The 14,259-nt window shown below is 38.0% G+C and overlaps 1 protein-coding gene across 1 annotated transcript in view; it reads right to left on the bottom strand.

The window, feature by feature from the left end:
* LOC139729890 (uncharacterized) overlaps positions 1-14,259 on the bottom strand; it is a 33,115-nt gene that overhangs the window by 9,875 nt on the left and 8,981 nt on the right. Inside the window, exons 6-7 of the mRNA XM_071640811.1 lie at positions 10,982-11,088; positions 7,454-7,603 (exon numbers count right to left, since the gene is read on the bottom strand). Coding sequence (XP_071496912.1) covers positions 7,454-7,603; positions 10,982-11,088 — 257 coding nt within the window. The remainder of the gene's footprint in view (positions 1-7,453; positions 7,604-10,981; positions 11,089-14,259) is intronic.

Here is a 14,259-nt window from a genome sequence, read left to right as displayed (position 1 = left end):
CATTAATAGGATGTACATTGTAACGATATCTAACAAGAGAGGTGTTTCAACTTTTTTTAACGTTTATTTATGCATTTTTTTTTTAAAGGAAATGAAAGACCCTGTATTTAGCTCGGTTGGTAGCACGTCTGCCTCCAGATCCAAAAGACCCGGGTTCAATTCAAGAGTCTGAGTATTAAAGCAATGTTGTATTTAATCATCAGGTCCCTTCTAGTAAGAGGCAAAAACTCTGTCCCTTGGATAGGACATAAAATGGAGGTCCCGTATATGAGAGAGTCACGACCCATGAACTCGCTTCATTCATAGATCGTAAAGAGCAGGGTGCATAACCCACTGAAGGAGTCCAGCCTCAAGGCCAACTGAACCCCATGGAAGACTAGCTAGTGCAGCTCAATATTAGCTATCCAGCCATCTTCTCAGATAAAAAAGTGAAACAAACAAACAAACAAACATATAAACAGACAAACACACACAAACAGAGAGTTTCCTTTCCATGATCACCTCGTAGCCTTCTCAAAGGCTTGGAAGAAATTTGTTCGTGAACACTCCTCGGCAGGAATTTCCCCCAGTCTTGCAAATGAGAACGCCCGGCCTATCGACAACAACTTGCTTCCCCTGTAAAAAGAACCCCGGGGTGGGGGGGGGGGGGGGGGGGGGGGTGGAGGGGAAAAAATCCCACATCATAGGCCATGTCGGCGCCACGCTGGATCCAGGCACAGGACACTAACCACTTCTACCGTACACATCCTTGGACGGAAGGGCATCGGAGTGGTCGACAGAGCATAACAGACTTTGTTGAGGGTGCCAGCAAGAAAATTAAAATCAATTACTAGTATACATTTGTTTGACAGTTGCTCACCACATTGAGACGTTTCACTGAAATGTACTGACCACATCACAAATAAAAACGTGAAAACAGATCAAGGAAACAGAGAGATATACAGATGATTCAATTAATAAAGAGGAGAATAGTACAGATCACCATAAACCTTCAACATATTTTTTGTCACCATTCAATTTCAATTCATAACGCAAGTGACTATACTGAAATACATATATGCTGTATTGATAATTATACCCAGTTATACACTCACCAGACTTGCATACATACTTCATTATTTCCATCAGACAGCCAGGATCAGGCTCACTTCTTTATGTCTTTACCCAATATTGATAAGTTTTTTTTTGTTTGTTTTGGTTTTTTTAAGAGTCATTTCTTCCAATCAAGATTATCAATGTGACATTCGTAACACATGGGTATTTGTGTGGTGGTTACACAACTTGGTCGAGGTCGAGCGGGGGGCACTCTCTGTATATAATTGATGATTAGTCCAGGCTTACAGTTACTGCAATGACTTCAAAGGCAGTAAGGCCACAGTTGACATATTACAGCTGTATATCATAGTTGCTTTACTTATCCCTTACACACTTCCAACTATAGATTCCAGCAGCTAGACCGCCTGGGGATGATTGATTTGTTGTCATGACGATTGACATAAGAGTCATCACAGTACTGACATTTAGCAGCACATAAAGTGTCACGGCAGATCTGCATGTTGACTAGTTACTATCAAATTTAGACTGCTGTTGGTCTGCTTTCTAGACTAACAATGGTATGATGGCTCCCTCTATGGTGGAGTCTCTCCTCCTGGTATTATGCAATTGAAAGGTGTAATTTCAAGTTCATGTTGACAATAAAACTGTGAGCATTTCCAGCTGGATTGAGGAATTCATGATGTTTAGAAGCTAGACTACTCTTGTCATTGTAGCAGTTGTTGTTCACTCAGAAGCTGTTCATCAGCTGTTGTTGTTGTTGTTGGTACTAGCTAATGGTGGTGTTATTGATGGTATTAGTGGTTGTTTGTTGATACACTGTTTACAACATTGTGAGGATACAATTACAAGTAAGTCTAACATCAAACGAAGTCTTGGTTCTGGACTGTTATTCAATCCAAGAATTCACCATGAACTAAACTGAACTCATGAATGTTTTTCTCTAAATATGTGATCATTGAACTCCTAGTCATGACACAACAATCTTTCCACAGAGATGCTGGTTTGAAGCAAAGTGTCTCTAGAACAGACCTGGTATAGTCAAACGGCTGAGAGTACGTTGTATTAACCCGTTCCTTACGGGAACCTGGTATACCAGTTTCCCGTGGGAGCAACTGATATACGGGAACCTGGTATACCAGATTCCCAAAATGAAAACAAGAGTGCCTGCTTTCATGGCCTAAATTCGTGTTTCTTTGTGTGACAATGCCCAGAAAAGTGGGTTTCATAAAAAGATAAGAGTTTATTCTATCAGCATTTGTTCTCCTTCTGTTTGAAAAATGCGTATTTCACAGTATTATATACCTTTATCCTTATTTAGTTTTCACTTGTTCTGCTGTAAACTCATACGAATCAGTTAGATTTCTGTGTTCGCTGACCCCAGTCACCCCATTCAGGTACTGGTTTTGTGTAGAACAAAAGATTCTGTGAGCTCATCAGCACACGCTCTATTCATACCTCACACCAATTTGTATTGTTCACTGGCACATGTAGTTGACCGTGGAAAGGGGGATACATGTACCGCTTAACTGCCTTCACACAGGTGGATTACGAACCTGTCTGCCTCTTTGTGGACGGGCAAAAAGAATCTCGTTTGGGGGCATTAAAGGCACTCTGAGAATTGCAGAAGGAATGGGTTAAAGAGGAAATCCACCCCATGAATAAGTAAACTCCAAAAGAAAGAGTAACAAAATATCCCTACAGAACATACCAAAAACGACATAAAATGGATAAGAAATACAAAAGATATGACATTGTGAAATCTCACATTTTTTTCAGAAAACATATCTTCACCTGTCCTTATGAATATTCCAATGAGCAAGTTGATGATGTCATGCCCTCACAATTTTTCATGTATGTTATATATTATGAAAATTGAATTTGGATTTTTTTTTTTTTTTTTAGCTAATACAGGTAAAAACATATTCCCATTCCAAAATATATCAGACGTAACATCTGGAAAGAAAGAGAGAGAGAGGGAGAAAAAGGGCAGGGGGTGGAAAATATTTTGCAGATTCCCTGACAGTCACATTTCAGATTTCTTTTGAGTTTTCTCCACGCACTGCAGTCATCAATACCTCACTCCTGCACGTGTATCATCACACTGTTAAACCGCGCAACCCGTAACCGCGATAAACACATCAATAAACTGTAACCGATCACCTCAATCCTAGCATCGCCGGGTATTTGTGCAGGCAATTCCCCTCCTCCACCCCCCTCGCAACCCTCGGAATGCAACACTGGGGGGTTTTCCCCCCAATCCATCTTTTTGATTTCGTGTAGAAGCACCTCGGGCATACAGCTGAATCATTGCCCTTAAGTTAATAGAGTGAGAAAAGCAGAGCAATCTGGCTTGGTCTGTGCAATCAAATGTCATGCCTCCACTTCTTACACAATTGATGAGTGCAATATCAATGTATGGTATTTCATTTACATTTTGATGAACTTCATTGATCTAGACCGAAAACCCCAGATTGATCTTCAACCCTCCTTGCAGTAATGAAATGTTTTCCTATCTATTGTTATCCATTCCACAAATATATCGCCGTCACTGGACTTGCAATTGTACTAGGGCAAACTCATGGATCTTCTGGCCACAAAATTAGACTGGAGCTAAACGGAGCTTCAATTGAGCTGAAAAAGTGAACAAGTCTATTGTTTCATAACATAAAAACAACATTTTGGACAAACCATGGAACTCCACAAAATTAATGTCTGCTTCTACACATGCATTAAAAAAATATATTCAAGAGCTAGTCCACATTCCCCCACTTACAGTATCTCATTCTAGGAGCAATTATAACAGTAAAATTTTTCACTTTTCTTACTTGAGTACAGATGCCTTTTTTTTTCTTTCAACATTTGCAAGATAAAATTCCTACATTCATAATTGACTCTAAAAATCTGCACATCTAAATATTCCAAATCACGTCGGTGGCACCCAGAACATTATTGTTACTTGCTTGACAGAAAATGTGAGTGTTATCCACGGCATCATCCCCATAATCTGTGCGACATTATTAATCCAGTTTATGAAGAGGAATTAACCCATTGAGGACGGTTTGATTTTGCTACGACACGCATTTCCCATAGATGCTTGCCCAAGTACATGGGGTGTACTCGGGACTTGACCTCAACAGGTTACAGATAGAATACAAACTTGGGACTGTGTTTGACGCGAGCAAAGGCACCACAGGACAGACAGCTTCCAATCCTTTTCAATGAACTCTTTGTGTGCCATGTTCGCATGCCCGACTCGGTCAACGGCGTGCCAAGTTCGCATATTTCGCTCAAACCTGCAAACCCATTGATAAATAGTCAAATGCCACTACAGTACAATGAAAGGGTTTCTCACAGTTCCATTCCTGTCACATGTAGCTTGCATTTTATGTGGTGATTGACTATCAAACAGTGTACCCTAGTGGATTTGGGAGTAAATTCTATGTGTAGGTTTCAGTCACTGTTTTGTGAGCAAATATCATGCCTCTGCAATAATGCAGCTACTGGTCATTTGAAAGAAAAGCAATGATAGATTTGTCATGCAATTTATATCAAAGCAAACTTTGGCAAATTCTCTATAACTTTGGTCATTACATGTCGTGGGTAACAAAAATTTATAAAATTACATAGATTTGATCAACGGAATGCTCTCCAAAAGCATGACTATGTCACAGTCTCAGAATAATGCGGCGCACAGGGGGTTTACACCATGGCACATAATGAGTTAACTAGACCATGATGGTAAATGGTCATGATGAAGCGCCTTGCCTAAAAAGCCCTACTGCTACAATCAATGGACTTGGACCACAAACTTTCAGAATGAGGTTTCCAAGGTTTTATCCACAGAACCACAACAGTTCATCTAAAAGATTACAAAATAATAAATCTGTGAGCTTCTCGGCAAAAACTATTTCACCAGCCCATTTCAACTGTGAATTGTCTGTGTATTTTCATGAAAGTAAGTACTTAGATAATGTGATATTGTAAAAGTGGATATTTTCGCGCGACTAATTTTTCGCGCTCGGCCGGGTAAGAAGAGTTTCACGTGTTTCTAATTCTGCAGAATCAAATCATCAAGTACAGGAACATATGGCAAGCAAAAATATTCATGTGCTTTTATTTCTGCGCCAGTCTCTGGTTGCGCTAAATGTGGGAAAATTTCAACACCGCGAAAATTTCCACTTTTACAGTAGACTGCATGGAGAGAAACAGAGAGACAGACAGACACAGACTGACACACAGACAGAGTGAGAGAAGTATATGAAAGATTATATAGTACATGGTGAAATCTTTGAAGGCTTCTGTGGCAGTAGAACATTAGGTGGTAGGCGTTGCCGAAACGTCGGGACTGGGCAGGCCCTTTTCAGGGCCAAACACTTACCCAAGAAAGAATATGTGGTGTACTGTTAAGCATTCCACCATCTATTGGTATATATTACATGGGCTAAAACAGTGATTGGTCATAGGGCAATTACGTGACTAATGCAGCAAGATTGGCAGTCGTTTTATTGCGTGCAATGACACCACGTAAGGTTATGTTGTTCACGAATTTGACTGGTTGCCAACAGGGCTAAAATGAAATGATGTGTGCATTTATGTATGCTATAGTGTAACATATATTGCCTTGTCTATCATTGTAAAATAACACTTAACATTCCCTTGGGAATTACATTTTACCATTGAGACAATATTTTTCATCAGCGCTGAACACTTTGAGGAAATATAATCCTCAGGAGAATATGTAACTCTAATGGGGATATTAAAGCGTTATATGATACCTCTCAAAAAAGCAATATCTAGTGTATGATATATCTACAGAAAGAGAGGGAGAGAGAGAAAGAGAGAGAAAGAGCACAAAAGAAGGGAAGTAGGAAGATGGGAAATGATAACCTGGAATGTCTAGGAATCATTGTAACATCGGTCATGGTCACACTGGCAAAAGATCACAAAGTTACAGATTTTGGGTCATCAGTCCACACTGGCAGTCAAACTTATTGATCTTTAACCCGTTGAAGACGAGTCCCGAGAATACTCGGGCAGGTGTCTACGGGAAATGCGTGCTATAGCAAAATCAGTCCGTCCTCAATGGGTTAATGTTCTTGAAGTCTGGGTCACTGGTGTGTGTGGACAAGAAAGAAGAAGGAGTGCCCCGTCTGACAGCTGGTGATTGTCACATAACAATGCACATCTGTACATCACAATAACTACACACTTAGGAGGCACTACCCGTAAACAGGTGGTGGACTGGTCAAGTAGCGAACTTAAAGGGAAGGTAAACCCAAAGAGCAATGTAGATTAAGTGAAAGCAGCAACATTAGTAGAACACATCAGTGAAAGTTTGAGGAAAATCGGACAATTGATGCAAAAGTTATGAATGTTGAAAGTTTTGGTGTTGGAACCGCTGGATGAGGAGACTACTAGAGGTTATGACGTATGAGAGGACACCAATACAAAGAAAATATAAAGGGAATTCAACAAAAATTCATTTTTCTAGCATTATGAAAGAGCACTTGACTAACCGCTTCCAGAAAGCAGGGGGAATAATTGCTACCCTTAACATATGTCAGTATCAAGTTGACGGAATTTGTAATTTTCATGAAAAATGGATTTTTGTAAAATTTTCTTTATATTTTCTTTGTATTGTTGTCCACTCATACGTCATAACTTCTAGTAGTCTCCTCATCCAGCGGTTCCAACACCAAAACTTTAAAAAATCATAACTTTTGCATTGATTGTCCGATTTTCTTCAAACTTTCACTGATGCGTTCCACTAATGTTGCTGCTTTCACTCAATCCACGTTGCTCCTAGGGTTTATCTTCCCTTTAATGAAGTTTCAGTTACTACTAAATATAATAGCGTCCACGCTGCCCAAAATTAATCCAGAAGATTGGAGGAAGTCCTGAAAATTTCTCTTATTTGAGATGAAAGTTTCGTGAGATGTTTCGTGAGAAGTTTCTGGGAAGTTTGCAGTCGCATCGTCAAAACTTTGAGATCTTAAAGATCACAATATTAAACTTTACGATCTTCTACCAGTGTGACTGTGGCGGCTAGAATGACTGGGAATATTTCAGCGTCAGGAGGTGTGTTGCATAAATATGTGATTTACAGGTAGCTTGGAAAGACAATCATAATGTAATCCATCTGGAATTTCAGCTGTCATGTGATTAGGGCAGCACCTGGCTTCATGCTAAAGAAAGGAAAGAAAACACAGGGGTTCATGCAATTTCATTTCTCAGGCTGAGTTTCGTTTTCATGTTTTGAAATAAATGACAGAAACTTACTGAGACTTGAACAACAACAACAACAACAACAACAACAAAAACTCTGCTTGCTGAAAATTTTCATATTTGAGCAAGATATATCTGCGAACTAGTTTTCTTAATAATGTGGTATACTTACTGCCTGGCTGACAAAGGTTTTTGTCTTATATCGAGGGCCTCGTACATAGGTCTGCTCCATTGCAGCTGCATCTGATTTGGTTGAAAGGGCACCAAATATGGCAGCATCGTGTGATACGTCCGACATAGCACCCTGGTTCCCTTTCTCTACCTGCAGGTTTAAAGGGCAGTGCAAGAAAATTGCATCAATTGACCTTATCGTTTCATCAAACTTAACAGGGAAGTCCATGCAACATTCATAATTTCACATCATGTAGTACACTAATCAAGAGCTCCTTGTTTAGGATTGTGAAATAAAAATTGTGTTCCTTGAGCAGTCAAAAAATAAATAAATAAATAAATTACACTGAACATGGATGCATGACTTGGGATACACCATAAGAATGCAAGAGTAGGAGGCTCTCATATTTCAGAAATGGACCAATGTACAGATGTAATTCCATTACAATACCACTTGCCTAACTACGTCACCTGTGTAGAATTTTTTACGCATGCTTTCTTCTTCTGTTCTGCTTCCTCAAGCCCCCACTCAAGCATTCTTATAGTGAAGCTGCTATGTCATCATCCTTCTTCATTGCGATTTGTTATAAATCTTGAAAACATTCTGACTCCTTTTATCCCAATCACTATAAATTCTGAAACTCAGTACCTGATATAGCGTATCTATGGTTGCTAAAATGAAAAAGTCAAAAAAATATCTGTAGTCCTCCTTTAACTACCACGGAAAGCACAAAACTGCATCATAAAGATATTACTTTAGAGATCTTCACAATTTCATTTAACTCTTTGTGTGACAAGTTCGCATGCTCACCTCAGTCGAGGGCTTGCTAACTTTGCATATGTGACTGCCCAGATAAAAACCCACAAAAAGTAGGCCTGAATAAATTTCAACTTTTCTACATCATTTAACCCTATTCTAACTGGGCTATTTGAGACCAAGTTTTTACTGAGGGGGGGTCAATTTGACCCCCCCTTCAGATCTCGGCCGCCGATCGCGCGATCGCCCCGAAATTTTGCCTGAAGATAGAGCTGGATGTCAACTACAAGATTACATGGTCGTACAATAGAAAAATATTGCCTTTCTATTTTTAATAAATTAATTATGCAAATTTGTGCATGAAATCATATTTTCACCTATAACTCCATTAAAAAGACTGGAGGATTGCTAAATTTTTGTGTCAGAATTCCTCAAGACACATCAAACAATTCTCGTGTAAAAAAATAGCACAATCGAAATCAATTTCGTTTGTTTTTTATTGTTTTGTTAATTTCTTATGTATTTCATTGTTTTTTCGACCTTATGTTTTCTATTGTTTTTTTGCCAAAATTTGTTGCAGGCACTTTTTCAGGCTAATCTACACTAGAATTGATTAATTTCAATGGTTAAAAGTTGAAATAATCTAATTTATATCAATTTAACCAAAAAACACAATTTGCATTGGATTTGCACACGATATCATGAATTTGAGCTGTTTTTTGGTTGACATGCATATGCAAAACATTACGTAACTTCAAAACGGTGTACCCGGACGTCACAAATTTGGTCTCAAAATATGCGGGAGACTTCAATGAAAAAAGTCGTGAAACGACGCGGCAAAATCTTTGAGCGTTGCGAAATCGTGGCGCCAAACGTCGAGGGGGGGGGGGTCAATTTGACCCCCCCCCCCCCCCCCCCCCCCAGTTAGAATAGGGTTAACCCTAACCAGGCCGGGCTTTTTTGGTGTTCTGTGGCCAGGGAGGGGTTGATTCAACCCCCCCCCCCCCCCAATGGCGCAATCGCCATGAAATTTGGCACGTGCATTACCTGTGGCGTAATCTACCAAGTTATACATAAAGAAATGGAAATTTTCATCATAATAATTAATTATGCTAATATATGCATAAAATCATACATTTTGCTCTAAATCAAAAATTAAAGCTCCTAGAATCCTAATTTTTGGTGAAAACATTCTTTGTAGCATTCCTAACAATGTACTTGAGAAAAAAATTTGGTATCAAAATCAATTTCTTATGTATTTCATTGTTTTTTCGACCTTTGTTTTATCATTTTTTTTCCACAAAATTTATGACAGAACCTATTTCAAGCATAATTATGCTAAAATTAATTAGTTTCAGCCTAACAAAGTGAAAATAATCATATCTTTATGAATAAGAAGAGAAAACACCATTTGCATAGACTTTATACACAAAATCACGTTTTTGAGCCATTTTCGGTCTGACAGGCATGTATAAAACGTTATGCAGCGTCGTAATGGTATGCGCGATTTTCACGAAAATGGTGTCAAAAGATGCGCGAGACTTGAAAGTATAAAGTCAGCGAACGACGCGGTCAAAAAATTTCGCGCGGCGGAGTAGTCGCGAAAAATGTCGAGGGGGGGTTGATTCAACCCACCCCCCCCCCCCCCCCCCGGCCTTTTTACGGTTAAAGGAGTAAGCTCTAAGCTTAAAAATGATACAAAACTTGTAAAACTTGGACCATCCTAACCCATTCAAAATGTGATAGAAATTAGAAAGAGTTAAGTTGAGCAGTTTTGCAGAAAAGAGGGTATAAAGATTAGGGTCATTCAGGCATGCTACGTAGAAGTATCAGAGAAGGTCCGACAAAGACTGTTAATACATGTACTTCAATTTCAGCTTTGTTTTAAGCCGCCAAATTTTGGCAATGTGTAAAGAAAAGTTTATTTTCTCAGCTAAGACAAACTATGAAAAATCTGAGTTGGTTTACATATGTTGGTCCATCACAATGAATCCTAATCTGCCACTTTTTGTAGGTTTTGAGCCAGGCAATCACAAATTTTTCTCAAATGCAAATCTCTGTGCAAACTGATCTACATAATTGCAATATGCCCCAGTACACAGAGAGCACCAGAGCCACAGCTTTGTTCATGAAATTTACTTCACAGCAGTTTGTAACTTTCCCGTCAACTTTTTCTATAACCGCATTTCTGGCAAAAGTTTTTATATCGAGTTTACAAGACTCTGAAGAACAGAATGTTTTCCAAAAGCCCTCATGTGTTAAGGTCCAGAATAATGTGGCAAACTGGGGGGTTTACACCATAGCAAACAAAAAGTTGATAATCTTTGATTTTTTTTTTTTTTAATTCTAAAGAAAACAATGTCAACTACATGTATGTCAACTACGAAGGCACCAGCGGAGAACACTGTAGGGGATTCTAAACTCAGATGCTACAAACAGGAAATTATTGGGAAAAGTCAGATTCCTTCTCATGATTCAAAATTATTTGCAGTGATCAAAACAAATTTTCAACAAATCTCTATTCTGAGATGAATTCATATGCACAAAAGAGAAGATTTGAAAGACAAGAAAAAAAAACACATTGGGAGTTAATGTTTTACTCAAGCTTTGGAAAAAAAAGGAAATGAAAACAATTGATATTGTTTGCGACTCAAGCTAAAACACATCTGAGAGTCAACTTTTTTTCCTACATTCATGGGCAGCTAATTTCATTTTTACTTTTATTTTCTCAATTTCCATCTCAATTTCCCTTCTCTAAGAAAGTTGTCATACCTTGGTATCACCAGCTGAAGACGAGAAGTTTTTGGGCTGAAATCCGTCTTTCTCGATCTTGTCGATGACCTTCTTCCTCTTGAGTTCTTCGGCAGGTGTTAGCACATCTGAAAGACGAACAAGACATATCTACCCCGATTGTCTTTGCGGACTTGACCTCGCTTCCATTGATGCTTTGGATATTACAATCAACTGCTAGAAGCGGGAACAAAAGTACCAGTAATTTTTTTTTTTAACCTTGTAAGAGTCAGTTAAACCTGGGCCAAGGTGAATTTTGATCTCCTAATTTGCAAGGGCTTTTCACACATTACATTGTCTTTTCATATATTGATTCATTCATTCTTTTCATGGACATGTATTTTATAAGTGCTGTCCAAACAATTACAGTGCACTCCTGTTATAACGAACACAGTTACAACAAAATTCCGGTTACAATGAGGTAAAAATTCAGGCCGTAACATTATCCACCCATGTGCTCTTATTGTTTATCTGTTCGGTTATAACGAAATTTCGATATAATGAAAGAAAAATGCTGGACCCGAGGACTTCGTTATAACAGAAGTCACTGTATTGCTGTTGAATAAGCCAGTTCATATAAAGCTCACATGCACATCGGTACATATGACCTTCCTTCTTTCTTGGTTGGTTATGCAGTTCACCCATTTCAAAAGTGTTCACACAAAGAATGAACTTGCATACACCATGCAACCAGGAATGGTAGTCAACTTGGGGAAGCATCCATTTCTTTGTTTTGCATTACATGCATTAATACCAAACTTTTTTTTCTGTTAATCTTGCCAAAATACCAGACCTGCTGTCAGGTGGATGTGTTGGCAGGCACTATATTTATAAGGACAACACGAATAAACACTGTATAACAGATGCTTATCTCAGTGAATTAAAAAAAAAAAAAATCATGCCTGTTGGTACAAACGACCTTTTTCTGCTCATGTGCAAAGTGAAACTACGAACTGGATTACTGAAATGAACTGAATAAAATGATGATTTGCTGAACACATCAGCTGAGGAAAAAATGGATGCTTTAGTAGTATGAAACAACCATGGGACCAACAGCTTTCGCCCGCTCCTCCTGCAATTCATTGAGAGCCATCAATGCCCCTAATAACCGGAGGGCCAAACCCCAAAAACTCGCTTATTTAACGAGTGAGTTGCACTCTCTCTACAAACTAAGTAGACCATGCTAATTTTCAAGATTTTATTGTAACAAACAACATTCCACTGGTCTACCTCAAAAAATTTGTTGCGAAAGCCTCCAAATCCAAGATGGCGTCCAAAATGGCCGCCATATTTACTGAATTTGTTATTTGAATGATAGAATTCGACAGAAACATCAAATTTCAACAAATGTGATGTCATATGAAAGAAAATAAAATTTTCTACAAGTTGATACCATTTTTGTGGGTTATTGTGATAACTGGATTGAGATTTTAAGGAAAAAACACTAATTTTTTGATATTTTTCTGAAAAAAGGAAAATCATGAAAATGCTTGATTCAGCATAAATCAGAAAATAACTGAAGGATTATCTTGAAACGTTTCAGGAATTTTGTTTGACATATAATTAATATTTGGAGAAAATTAGGGGTCAGTACCGCTTTTTGTTCAGGAGTAATAATGTCTCAAACTTGAAAACTCACTTTGTAAAAATGGGCACTTTAGTTGTGACAAGACATTGCTGGTCATAAAAAAAGTCTGCGCGCGTCAAGACTACTACACGCACCACTGGCACTGGCGCGTGTAGCAGTGGCAGTGGTTCGTGTAGTAGTCTTAGCAAACGCAGACTCTTGCTTTGATAAACAAGGGTTTGTGCCTGCAAACTAACTTTTCATACCAAGTGGTAGCTTAGGTGACGCTGATCGCTATTATTTCAAAGTGGATTGTTCTGAAGCAGATGAGATGAAGCAAAAATATCTTTCAAATAGAGGTAGAAGCTTGAAACAACCTGGCTTTAGAAAGTTTCTAACAAAATTTGGATCAATCACTCAAAAAAAAAAATCAAGATTGCAGGCCATCAAAGCTGACATGGTGTGTTTCGCCAGAGTAAATGTATCATTTCGATTTTGATATGATTTTGTCTGTTTTGCTTATATGGTTTGTTTATATGGTTTTTATATAAATTTGAAAATTGTAATGCTATTTCAAACCATCTAAGGTTTTATGGAGACATTGTTCAGAATGCACCGTAAATATTTCTCTAAGAAGTAAAAAAAATTAAATTAAATTAAAATGTTTATGAAAACCATGTGGAAATTAACATCTTTCCCATTATAATCAATATTTGGAGAAAATTAGAGGTCAGTATTGTATTTGGTTCAGGAGTTGTAATGTCTCAAACTTGAAATCTCATTTTACATAATATCATGTTTTTACACGCATCTGTTTCCAAAGATGTCACAGAGGGTCAAATCCAAGTTTGTGCTTACTTTTCGAGTTCCACTCTCTCTATAAATAAGACCATACATAAAATTACTAAACGTACTAAGCAATGTTTCGTAAGTACACCTCAGTAGATTTGTTACAAAAACCTCCAAAGTACAGATGCGGTCCAATAGGGTCGCCATTTTTATTGAATTTAACATTTCTATTGATAGAGACATCGGATTGCAGAAACTTTGATGTCATGTGAAGGAGAGTAAAACTTCCTAAAAGTTGATACCACTTTAACTGTGTATTGTGATAAATGGGGGAGGGGGAGGGAATTCATATTTTTATATTGTTTTGAAGAAAGAATGAAATGTAGAAATGCATGATTTAGTATTTATCAAAGAAGAACCGAATAATTATTTTGAAACCTGCGATTGTGATTGAGATTTACTGAGAGGAGACATAATTCATATTTATGGAATTACAAGCAATATCATACACTGTTGACAAGTTAATATCTAAAACTTGAAAAAAAGATATATCTATGCATTATAAATGTTGCATACAATGTGTTTACATGGTCACATGTATACATGGTCACATGTAATACTGTAATGGTCTATTGACTTACAAGTGCCTGCAAACTATCTTTTCATGCCAAGTGGACAGGTAGGTGACACTGGTCGCTATAACTGTAGCATTTCATGGTAGATTGTTCTGAGGCAGATAAGATTGAACATTGAACAAAAAGTATTTTCCAACAAGAGATAGGAGCTTGGAATTTGGCACAAATTTTGCCAATGTGTCATATTTAGCGACAAAAATAGTATCCGCACAAAATTCAAGATGGCAGTATTTGATTGAGGTTGTCGTTCAAGGCATTATTTACCATAA

Source organism: Diadema antillarum, unplaced genomic scaffold (genome assembly GCF_040938485.1).
Source record: "Diadema antillarum isolate AM-2024a unplaced genomic scaffold, OU_Dant_1.0 seq00000268_RagTag, whole genome shotgun sequence".
In the NCBI taxonomy this organism is placed as follows: Eukaryota; Metazoa; Echinodermata; class Echinoidea; order Diadematoida; family Diadematidae; genus Diadema; species Diadema antillarum.
Note: the sequence above shows the minus strand (reverse complement) of the source record. Positions and strands in the feature narration are given on the sequence as shown.